Raw genomic sequence first — 12,155 nt, 5'->3', positions numbered from 1 at the left:
TTGTCTGTTATGATCCTGTGAGGATAAATGAGACAATGGGAACATCCACTTGCCCTGGAGTTAATTGGCAGCAACCAGCAACCTGATTAAAGACAGTCTCTGCCCCCTGCACTTAGGTTTTCACTGAGTGACATCCAGCAAATCCACTGCCAGCTACTTCACCTGTTGTCAGCCTTGCTTTGAGACACAGTGGTGGGAAAAGTAGATACATCAAAGTAGGGGAAAATAGAACTATGGAGAGCAGACTAAAAGAAAACGGTAATGAGAGAGAGGCTCTGTGCCTCTTGTACACTCTCAGCAGTCAAGGAAAACAATGAGCAAAGGTGAGACTCAGGAGGAAGTTGTCGGAGTCCACTGAAGGGGCAGAAAGAAGCCTCTCTAACTCCCTTCTCTTTGTTCAAGACGGCTGGTAAACCTGAAGTAAACATATTAAATGCCCATGGAAGCCCCGGATTCTTCATGTTTCCACAGTTGTATTTTTGTGTGATGGGTTTTATTGATCATGGATTAAAGCTGTGGGTGTAGAAATCAAATACTTAACTGGCACTGGTACCATGCAGATTACATTTATTAATTCGTTATTACTAATTATATTTTAATATTTCTTTTCTCCAAAGACCACTGGGTAGTGTAAAAAGTCTTCCTATTTGTCCCCCTCTCACAGGGTTGCCAACTCTGAGTTAGGCAATTTCTGGCCATGGGGGAAGGGGAAGAACGAGTGCAGGAAATAATGCCACAGAATCCACCCTCCAAAGGAGCCCTTTTATCCAGGGAAACTGATCTCTGTGGTAATTCCAGCTCTCCAGAGGCTGGCAACTCTATCTTATGCTCCTAACATCCCTAAGTGAGTGATTGGTCCAAGGTCTCCCAGTGAGTTTCATAGCAAGCAGGGATTTGAACCCGGGTCTCCCTGGTCCTAACGCTTTTCAACATTTTTACTTGTGTTCTGCATTTGGCATCTAACGTGACCATTGCATCAAGTCTAATTCACAAATAACAAACTGTTATTTACTTCTAATATGGTCACCAAAAACCTTGCCTTCGTTAAATGTCCTCGAAATTTCCCTGAAAGTGAGGGTGAGGAGTTGTGTGCTGGTTAACTGGTGTATGGCAGTACTTACTGTGGAAGGATGATACTCTATTCCTTTCCATTGCATGATAGTTCCATATGTGCTTGCTGAATTCCTACAAGCAACAATGCTTGTCTTTGATCAGGAGTCATCCAGTGGCCAGGCATGATGTTTTGAAAAGCAACAACTGAATTCTCTTCTTGCCTGGATCCCATTAAGCAGCACACAGACTTCTTCTCAGGCAAGGAGTATGTTTTCCTGCTTCATAGCAAACCCTGTTTCTACCACTTCTACTGCCACAGTACCTGGTTCTGACTCTTCCCAGGCTTAGTTTTAGGATTCTGGCAATTAACTTGCCCGACGTTTCTTAAGTTAACCTGACTATAGATATTTTGTTTACAACCTGGGCAAGGATTTATTTGCAATAAAAACCTTTATTTGCAGCCTCAAACTGTTTTAAATAAATGTCCTTCTAAAATGATTTTTTTTGTTGAAACGTTTTTAAAAATTGCTTGATTTGCCTGTGTGGGCCCTTTAGGATGTTTCCCACGCCTTTCTGCTTTCCCTGCACTTCCTCGTAGACACCATTTTCTTTGCTCACTCCGTGCCACTCACTTGTTTTTTTTTTTTACAGGATTCTTTAAAGGGGGGTTTGCAATGACTGAAGATTGGACTATGGAAGGAGCAGAGAATCACAGCATGAAGCTGTGAAGCAAGGAAGCAATCGTTTGGACAGCGCGATAAAAAACAAGGGAGAAATCACAAAATGGCAACCATTTGGAGGGGGTGAATGCAAAAATACATTGTGGTAAAGGGGGGATTGAAAACATTTTACAAAAGTTTTTGGGGATTTGTACAGAAAGGGCCTTCTCCATGAAACAAAAGAGCTGGTTGCCCTGAGTTCAATTCACTTTGAAACCTTGTGCCTCTGGTCGAATCCCCACTACTGTCTTAGCCAGGTTTCAGAACACAAACTAACCAGGTTTGAGGTCATTTGTGTTCTGAAACCTGGCTAAGACGGTAGTGGGGATTCAACCTCTCTAAAAAGGTGTGACTGCAGATCTAAAGTGTGGGCTCACTATTCAAAGAAAGTACTTCTGTATGCAACCTTGGTCTTTAAAACAGCAGTTTTCGATATAGTCTCATTCTGAGGTTCAGCACATAAGTTTTTTTAAGCCACAGCTCATAGAGAATCAATGGACGTCTCCCCACTCTTTGTGCATTACATTTTGTAGTTGCTAGGCAGTGATCATGTCCTTACACTGGGTCAGACTCTTGGTCTATCAAGGCCAGTATTGTCAACTCAGGCTGGCAGTGGCTCTCCGGGGTCTTAGAGATCTTTCATATCACCTCCTACAGGATCCTTTTTACTGGAGTCTCCGGGGATCAAACCAGGGATCTTCTGCATGCCAAGCAGATATTCTACCACTGAGCCCCTTCTTAAAAGCATGCCTTCTTGATGCCTTTGCTCCATGTACTTTTATTAGTGACAAATACAAGCTTTTGCGGATCCCCAACCAGACTTAGCATAAGGGGAGGACTGAGAGGATTGAATGGCCCAGGAATAAACCAAACTGAGCTTTCCCTTCAAAGTCACAAATGAGTGCTTCAGGAGTCACGCAGCCCACACAGTAGTGCTGGCTTATGCATTGGCTCTGATAGGTTTGTGATAGGAGACAACTGGTGTGTTGACCCCGGTCATCGTTGCTGCTGAATAGAGAAGCAATCCCCACAGGACTGGAGGAGACTTTGGTCTTGCAAGCAATCCTTCAGGGCGGCAGCCCACAGGGACTTTCCTGGTTAGTTAAATGGCCACTCTGCCTCTGCCTGGTATAGTGCAGCAGCTGCACATGCAAGCTGGAAGGGTCATAGGCACCTTCCGCCCATGCAGAATAATGTACATTCAATCCACTTCCACAACTGTTTGAAAGTGGATTTTGCTATTCCACACGATAAAATCTAGCTGCAAAGTGCATTGAAAGTGGATTGAAAGTGAATTATTCTGCATGTGCGGAAGGGGCCATATTTCACCTCTAGCCTTCAGATGGACTTAGAACTAAGCCAAAGCAGCTCAGTCTTCCAATGCCATCCTAAGCACAGTTACACCCTTCTAAATCAAATTCACTTAACTTGATTTAGAAGGGTATAACTCTGCTGAAGACTGCACTGGCAGCCTGATGCCAATGGAAAAGCAGGAGGTGTTGAAAGGATAAGAATGTGTGTGAAACGTACCATTTAAATGTCAAGTATTTTTCTTTGAGAAACAGGTGATTGGTACCCAGGCACCGAAGGCTATTAGATTCAAGGAAATGTAACACAGCTGAAAATATGAACCTTAAACAACATTCATTTCTCTCTCTACTGCTACTCAAGACCCACTTTGCACATATCAGAATTCTGCGCTTTGCCAAGGGCTTCATTTTAGCTGTTGCTCACCACAGAGCAGTAATAATGGCAAACATTTCTCCGTGTCTGTAGTGTATGCCTTTCCGCCACCACTCAGCAACAGAAGACAGAGCTAATAGACTTGGGAAAAGATCTGATAGAGCTTTCTCTCTCTTTAGAATTTAACAATTGACAGTAGCATGTTTTGCATTAACAACAGGATGGAAAAAGTGGGAAGTTACTCATTGACTGTGTCTTATACTGTAAGACAAGCAGTAACAGGAGTGCTGAAAGACTCATCGGTTGCCTGAAATTGTTGCTTGAGATTTAAGAACCTTTTCTTGCTGTGTCTGAGCAAGAAATATGTCCTCTTTTACTCTTAAGAATGAATCAAGGATACTTCTCCAAAAGAATTAATCAAGTAGAGAGTTGGCGGAGTAGTCTAGTATAGTGTGCCTTAATGTTTTCTTCCCCTTTTGTGGCTCAAGAATAGGGGATTGTGGCAGAAATACCTTATAATCAGGATCAAATTATATACGATACTGAGATTCCATAACTGGACCACCTGATGAGAAATTTAGCCGCAACCCCTCCTATTAGGAGAGTCTTTTTTCACAGCTGGAACTAAAGTAACCCTCTTTGATCAAGGAAATGGTGCACAGGGAAGAATTAACATTTCTCTCCTCTTATTGCTCCATCTTGCAAAGGTTTGCTTTTTGTGGCTTAAACTGCATGTTTGAGATCCGACCACAGAGGCCCAATGAAATGTGCAGGGGAAAGTGGAGACTGGCTATATGTCATCCTGTCTGAAACAGATAATTGGCAACTCTAGGACCAGAGTGTGAACTGAAGATCTGAGAAAGAGAAAACTCCCAGATTCTGTTACACCTTAATCAAACAATCTCCCATTCCCCTTTACTATACTCACAGTCCCAAGCATAGCTTCTTTGGGCCTGCCAGAAACTTAACACTTTTTCCTTCTGTAGCCCATCCTTGATCCTATCCCTTATGTACCATCACATGCCTCATAAAAGAAAACTCCCTTTTATTTCTGGAATTACAGCAAGAGACCACATTATGGTAATGGTTTTGCAGCCCAATCTCCAAGTCTTCCTAAAGTGTACCCATTTTAACCAAACATATTTGTGCCCTTTCTGTATTATCTACTGTCTGTTTTTTCCATAGTCAGAGTTTGTTTTTGTGACAGTTTGCTACTTATGATTTTAAGATTCTGGTCCAGCCCCCCACTTTTCCATGTGTACAAAAGCTGTCTTCCAACCTGCTTGCTTCTCTGCCTTCCTGAATACCCCATTTGTGCAGTGTCACGTCTTCACTGAACGAGATTCCCAACAGTCTGGAGGAAATAAAAAAGGCCATAGCCTTTTCATGAATGCTTAATGGGGTATTGTCAAAGGTTTTCATGGCCAGTATCAACTGGGTATTGTGGGTTTCCTGGGCTGCGTGGCCATGGTCTGGTGGTTTTTGTTGCTAAAGTTTGGCCTGCATCTATGGCTAGCATCTGCAGAGGTATGTCACAATGCATTTCTCTCTATGGCACAATGTGGAGCGGTTGTGTGGTGAGGTATATGTTTTGTCCACCTCACAGGTAGGAAGGAGGAGTGTGGTTCATTTGCATATGTCTGGATAGAGTTAATTTGAAGTTGCATTTGAATATCTCTGGTTTTTGGTTTTGGTGATTTTTAGTACCAGTATCCAGGTACTAATTGTTGGTTATTTTTCAGACCTTCTTTCTTTTTGTTGAAACTGTTGATTTCAATGTCTCCCCTGTGTACTCTGACATAGTAGATGTTGCAATTGTCTATATTTTATGTGTCTTCAAATAAGATCCTATGTCTGGCTTGGTTTATAGCATGTTCAACTACTGCTGCATTCTCAGATTGGATTAATTGACTATGCCTCAGAGAGAAACACATCTTATTGTGACATATGCAAGCCACAGATGCAGGCAAACCCTCAGGTGCAAAAACTACCAGACCACGATCACACAGCCCAGAAAATCCACAACACCCAGCTTAATGGGGTGCTATTTATTTCCATGTCACAAAAACCTTCACTTGCCCATTTCCACACTAAAGGGGTAGGACATTTTTTTCCTCCAATCTATTGACTGGCTATCTCCGTACAATGCAAAAAATAGCCAAATAATAGATTTTTTGAGTGAAAACACATTTCTTGCTCTTCATTTAGATTGCAGAGACCCCCCAACTCAGATTTTCTCTGTCCCCCATTAAAAAGAATACCCACAAAAAAGCTTGATTAGAACTGGTTTGTTGCTACTATCTCCCTGCAACAGCACCTTGCTCAGCCCTCAGGGCAGCCTGGGTTCCTGGAATGTATTGCTCTGCTGCGCCTGCCCTGCAGCATGGGTCACCAATAGCACTTATTAATGATGCATGCACAAACTGGAGGTTTATACATTAGTATTGTCAAATTGTAACAGATTTATGGTAACTCCATAGGGTTTTCAAGGCAAGCAAAGTTCAGAGGTGATTTGCCACTGCCTGCCTTTGCATAGCAACTCTGGACTTCCTTGATGGTCTCCCATCCAAGTACTACCCATGGTCAAAAAGGCTTAGCTTCTGAAATCTGACAAGATCGGCTAGTTTGGGCTTTTCAGTCTGCCAGGTTATATATTATAGATAGTAAAGGTGATCTGCAGTTTGCCTGATGTATTTTATGGGGCATTTTAAAAGATGAACAAGAGAAGGTGGCTCAAAAAGGTTTCCCTTTTTTCAGTGTGATCCGCTTTTCAGAGAGACCCACATCATACAGTAAACTTATATTTATCTAAGGTCATACAGAATAGTCTTTCCTTTGCTCTCCACCCTCCAAGCAGAACTTGAACACTCTACTGAATCTGAATAGTACCACTTCTTTTAATGATGCTTGCAGGACTGAAGTGTGCAAAGTTGAGGTCTACATTGCAATGCGTGCTGAAGAAAAAAAACCCCTTTCATCTCTTTCTTGCTCTTTATGCAGCTTTAGGATGCAAAAACAGGGACCGCCAGCTAGCATATTGGGCTATGATTTGAGAGACCTGGGTTAATCCCCACTTTGGCATGGAACCTTGCTGGGTGACCTTGGGCTGGTCACACACTCTAAGCCTAACCCACCTCATAGGGCTGTTGTGAAGAAAAACAATAGAGAGGAAAACAATGCAAGTTGCTTTGTGTTCCCCTTGGGGAGAAAGGCAAGGTACAAAGTAAATAAATAAGATCACAGCTGGCACAAGGCGGCCCTGGGATTTGCTCGATCTACTGGCCAGACACAGAACCTGTCAGTGTGTCTTTCACATCTGACTTTCCAGTCTAAAAATAATCACACTAATAGAAAAATCATTCTCATTCACCTTTCATTAGTGGCTGCCTGAATTTTCCTGGCTGGATCATATCCATGGCAGAAAGTTTATTTTCCCCAAATCTTTCCTTCTCAAATCCATGCTGATGCATGCCTGGGGGGGAAACAAACCTATATTTCCCTGCCCGCTATTAGTTGCACAATCAGAACTTTCCTTGAGTAAGTAAAGCACTTGTCCTTAATCAGATCCAGGAAATCTTATTGCTCTTATATTTGGGGGGTTTTCAAACTCCTATAATACTTCCCATCTTCTTGCTTTTGCATTTTAACCTTGTTGAAGAGTTTGCTAATTACATGTTTTGCCAGATCCCTCCAGGGGCTGATCCTAGCTCGCCTGAAGCTCTTCATGAATTTCAGCATGAAACAGCTGCCAGGAAACCCAGCCAAGAAGTTTCAGATATATTTTATTAAAGCAAATTAAATAAGAAAAAAATCAAAACAAGACAGATACCATCAGAGCACTCTTATTGTTTTTTAGGGGGGGCTTTGTAATTTATATAGCCAGGGGAGCAGCATTCAACCACACACCAGCTGGCTCTTAGCAGCAGACAAGCTTCAAGTGATAGGTACAAAATACAAACTGGACCCAACGGGATACAATTTGAAAAAGAAGATCGAACGGTGGTAGATAGAAGACAACCCGAAAACCATTAAGAGTCGCACAATTAGCAGGAGCGCTTGGGTGAAAAGCTGCCAGCCTCCTCCGCCATCCCCCAAACACCACATCTGGATTTGTCAAATGTGGGTTTTGTCTGGTCCCCCCGCCCTTCATTTCAAACTGTCAGGGAGGTTTCACAATCAATCTTTCTGTTGAGATCACTTTGTTCCTCACTTGTCCTCTCCCGTTAAGCAAAACTAAAAAAAGTCGGGAATGTTTCATTCGGGTACATTTACACTGTTATTTACAGGACACCCCCTTAAAATAAGAAGAAGGCTTTCCGGCTTCGTAACTCCCACTTTTCCCTCTCAATCCACCCAACTCTCTTCCCATATGCCAGAGGAGATTAGTTCTTCCTCTGTCCTCCATGGGACAAGCAGAAGAATGTGGCGTCACTCTTTTCCTAGGAAAGAGTACAAGTCTGGAAAAGTGTACAAGGCGTGCCCCCCACCCCAGTCTTCCAGCTTTCTGGCCCCATCAGAGCATCTCTTGGAAGGCAGGACCGCTCCCTCGTCCCAAACTGCCCTACCACGGCCGGGAGGAAGGAGTTCCCCGCAAGGCAACAGTGGCCGCTTCTTCAAAAGTCCTGCGTGGGGTGAGGGGGTGTCAGTAAGGTCCCACCACCACCGCCTCCACCTCTTTGGACGGCCGCCTCTCCTTCACCAAGAAGTTGATCATGCCTTCGGACTTGATGAGCAGGTTGCAGCCCAGGAAGAAGATGCCGAAGACGACGGTGAGGGACAGCACGCACATGACGGCGATCTGCACCACGCGCATGATGTACAGGCTCCTCTCGTCCGGGGCCGCCACCACGAAGCCGTCGTCGGTCACCACCGAGCGCGGCGTGAAGGACCGCAGCGCCCGCTCCAAGGACAGGCTGCTGTTGGCCAGGAACAGCCCGGCCGCCTCGGTCTGGTTGCCCAGCGAGGCGTTCATGGCCCCGGGCGCGGGGCGAAGGGGCTGCGGGGAGCACGGGCGGCGCGCGGAGAGAGCCGAAGAGCCGGGCAGGAGCGCCACCAACACGGCCAGCCTCATGCGGCGGGGCAGAACCGCGTCCCGGGGGGCGAAGCCGGCGATCCCGTCGCCTGCGCGCAGCTCCAACTTGGCCGGGAAGGGTGAGCGCACGAGACGCGGTGGCGGCTCCTCCTGCTGTCGCTGCTCTCTAGGCAAGGGCGCCCCGGACCGGCAAGGCGCGGGAAAAGAGCCTCGAGGGCGCAGCGTTGCGGCCAGCTAGTCAGGCAGGTGGAGTCCTCGGCGCGCAGCAGCTGGCGGGCAATGAACGGCTGCGAGGCTCCCGGCGCCTCTTTTGCACACAAGCGCCCACCCCCTTGGCCGGAAAGGAAGGGCGAGAGGCGCGCGCGCCTCTTTGGCCAGCCCTGCCGAGCAGCGCCCTGAGGGAAAGGCGGGAGGCCAGCGCACCACACAGATACGCGCGGGCGCGCGCTCTCCTGAATGCCCGCCTCTTCTTGGCCACCCTCAACTTTTACCCACCAGGAGCTGAGTCCGCAGAAGTTCAAGTTTAGGATAAGACGGCGGGGAGGCGCGCGGAGAAGTGAAAAGATCTGCTACAAATGAAGTGTCTGCTAACGAAAGGAAGCTCCGTCGGCATGAAACGTTAATCGATGCATAGGGAATTCGTGGTCTGACCTGCACCGGGTTAACAGGTTAATTTTTGTTACTCCACACAGGTTAGGCGGTGATGTGCAGTTTGCGCAAAAGGCACACTGAACGCTGCCCTAGACCGAGCAACTTCCTGTTCTTAGTCTGTTCTGCTTGATGTTGGTTCCTAGTTCAGTGAAGGCGAACCTTTTCGAGACTGAGTGCCCAAATTGCAACCCCAAACCCACTTATTTATGCCTGTGGCCCTTTCCCCACTTACCGTTTTCCGAGGGTTGCTGCGCGCAATTCCCAGCACGCGGCATCGCTGGTGCGCTCCCGGGCGTCCCCACGACCCCACACTGTGTGGGGTCATCAAAAGGCGCCCTTTGTATGGGCCTTTCCCCACTTCCCTTAAGCCCTGCGCTACTCGAGGAGAGTAGCGCGGGGTCCCTAGGCACTCCCCACTGAGAGGGGCGGCGACAGCGCAGCCGCCCCCGAAGCTGCTGCTGTCGTGCCCCTCAGCGCGCAGCATCCCAGGCGCTCTTCTCAACGGCGCCTTTTGATGGGTCCGCACAGAGTGCGGGGTCGTGGGGACGGCTGGGCGCGTGCCTGGGATGCTGCGTGCTGAGAGCTGCGTGCGGCATAGAGGGGAAGGACGAAAGTGGGGAAAGGCCCAAAGAGCGCCAGGAATGCCTCGCGCTGAGGGGCACGACAGCAGCAGCGTCGAGGCTGACTGGCTTTGTCAGCCCGACAGCCTCTCAGTGGGGAGTGCCGAGGGACCCCGCGCTACTCTCCTCGAGTAGCTCGGGGCTTAAGGTAAGTGGGGAAAGGGCCACAGTGTGCCAACACGTCAATTTAACCTGAATACTGAGGTTTTAGTTTAGAAAAAAATGGTTGGCTCGGAGGCGGAGGTTACTCGGGAGTAAGCTTGATGAAGCAACCGTGCAACACTTCGAATGGGTGAATCACGACCCTAGGAGGGTTTACTCAGAAGCAAGCCCCATTGTCAGCAACCGAGCTTTCTTCCAGGTAAAGGATTGTGCCCAGGCTAGCCTAGATATATGTGTGTGTGTGGGGTGTGTGTGATTTTCCGCCCCCCAATGAACTCTGTGCACGTCAGCCCACAGAAATGGCTCTGAGTGCCGTTCGCCACCACTGTCCTAGTTGATTCCCCACCCCAATGCTGATCTGTCAGCAGTGGCCCTCCCTCAGTCTGAGTGGGGCCTGGCTTGGTAGCATCTTTCTCCTATCCATCAGGAATTAGGCATGAAAATCAGAAGGCAGCGAGTGTGGATAAATACAGTTTAATAAAAGGTTTCATCTCTTCCAGTTACTGCAACCGTGACTTCAGCTCTCTTGGCTTTCCAGTCCAATGGGGGAGGATTAATCTGGGGTGGATTACTATGTGGTTAATCCAGTCTAAACTATGGACCTGGATCAGGGAATAGTGCTGTTGCAAACACCTCAATGTCTCCTCCCACTTCTATTTGCTACACACAATATAAATACATCATCCTCGTGGATGTACAGCTCATGCATCTGAAAAAGTGAGGTCTGGCTCATGAAGATGCCTCTGAAGATGCCAGCCACAGATGCAGGCGAAATGTCAGGAGAGAATGCTGCTAGAACACGGCCATACAGCCTGGAAACCACACAGTACCCCAGTGATTCCGGCCATGAAAGCCTTCGACAATACATCAATAAATGTTATTAATTTCTATGGGATTCCTCTTTGGTTTACTTGCTGCTACCTCTCTGGAATTATTCTACCCTTGGTCCTGTACTCACAGTAATATAACATGGATTAGAATTTACAGTTCTCATTTCAGCCATAATGGGAATTATGGTTAAAAAATCATGACAAATCCATTGGTAATTAAAGTACACATCCTTAGACGTCTCTAGGTGACTGACTTGCACCCACCAGGTACAATTTGTTTTGTTAAAATCTGGAAAGAATGCCCCATTTGGATACTTGTGCTTGTTAGTGACAATGAATTTCCTAAGGAAAACAGGATGTAGCCATTTGCCATTTACACCTTCCTTACAGCATACCTTGTTCCTCATATACTTGCTTATGGATGACCACTCTCAATTAAATTCCCACAAGAGTGTTGTGGGTTTTTCGGGTTGTATGGCTGTGTTCTAGTAGCATTTTCTCCTGACATTTTGCCTGCATCTGTGGCTGGCATCTTCAGAGGATCCTCTGAAAACCCACAATACTCTAGTGATTCCAGCCATGAAAGCCTTCGACAATAAATTCCCACAGTTTTAATAAATCAAAGATTGTTGGCCAGAATCAACTGTCAGTTGAGGATTTTCCAAGCTATGTGGCTGTGGTCTGGTAGTTTTTGCTCCTAACATTTCATGGACATCTGTGGCTGGCATCTTCAGAGGTATATCATGGTGAAATACATTTCTCTCCATGGTAAACTCTCTCAGTTTCAGAGTAGGTACAATCTGTTCACCCAGTTTGTGCCACAGAGAGAAATATCTTGCTGTGACATACCTCTGAAGATGCCAGCCATAGATGCAGGTGAAACATTAGGATAAAAAACTACCAGAATCTGTCCACATAGGCCGGAAAACCCACAACAGCCAATTTTAATAAGATTTCTGACTACATTGATAATTTTATAGTCATTTTTAATAGAATCTGTCTTGTTGCTACAATTATTTGGAAGGATGCAGATGATTTTTACCTCATGATCTCCCCCCAAACCAGCCTCCTATTTTAGAATTCAGACTATTTTTATATGTCAACATAGAGAGATATTAATATCTTTTAAAAAGCAGGCTGTTTCCCAAAACATTAAAATAAATGGGCTGTAAACTGCGAATAGTGGAAAATCTGATACTTGTAAATCTGTGAGATCCATTATCAGCAGAGAGTAGCTAATATATTATCTAGGGGAAGAATTGAATTTTTCTGATACAAAAATATTGTGGTTTGAGTCCCAGAGAAAAGGCAGTGTGCTAATTCACATTATGCACCCTTTGTAGAAATGCATTTAAAATAAATAACAGCTTGTTCACTATTCTTGGTATTATTTTTAGAATCATGA

General features: G+C 45.9%; 1 protein-coding gene across 1 annotated transcript; it reads right to left on the bottom strand.

Moving 5' to 3' along the window:
* Positions 1-7,220: 7,220 nt before the first annotated feature.
* RPRM (reprimo, TP53 dependent G2 arrest mediator homolog) lies at positions 7,221-8,881 on the bottom strand. The gene has a single exon (XM_048487144.1). It carries the CDS (start codon positions 8,524-8,526, stop codon positions 8,098-8,100), a length of 429 nt encoding a protein of 142 aa, XP_048343101.1. The 5' UTR covers positions 8,527-8,881; the 3' UTR covers positions 7,221-8,097.
* Between the last annotated feature and the right edge of the window lie 3,274 nt (positions 8,882-12,155).

The sequence above is a fragment of the Sphaerodactylus townsendi genome, linkage group LG02 (assembly GCF_021028975.2).
Source record: "Sphaerodactylus townsendi isolate TG3544 linkage group LG02, MPM_Stown_v2.3, whole genome shotgun sequence".
Lineage (NCBI taxonomy): Eukaryota > Metazoa > Chordata > Lepidosauria > Squamata > Sphaerodactylidae > Sphaerodactylus > Sphaerodactylus townsendi.
The sequence above is the reverse complement of the archived record's forward strand: the minus strand, read 5'-3'. Positions and strand labels throughout refer to the sequence as shown.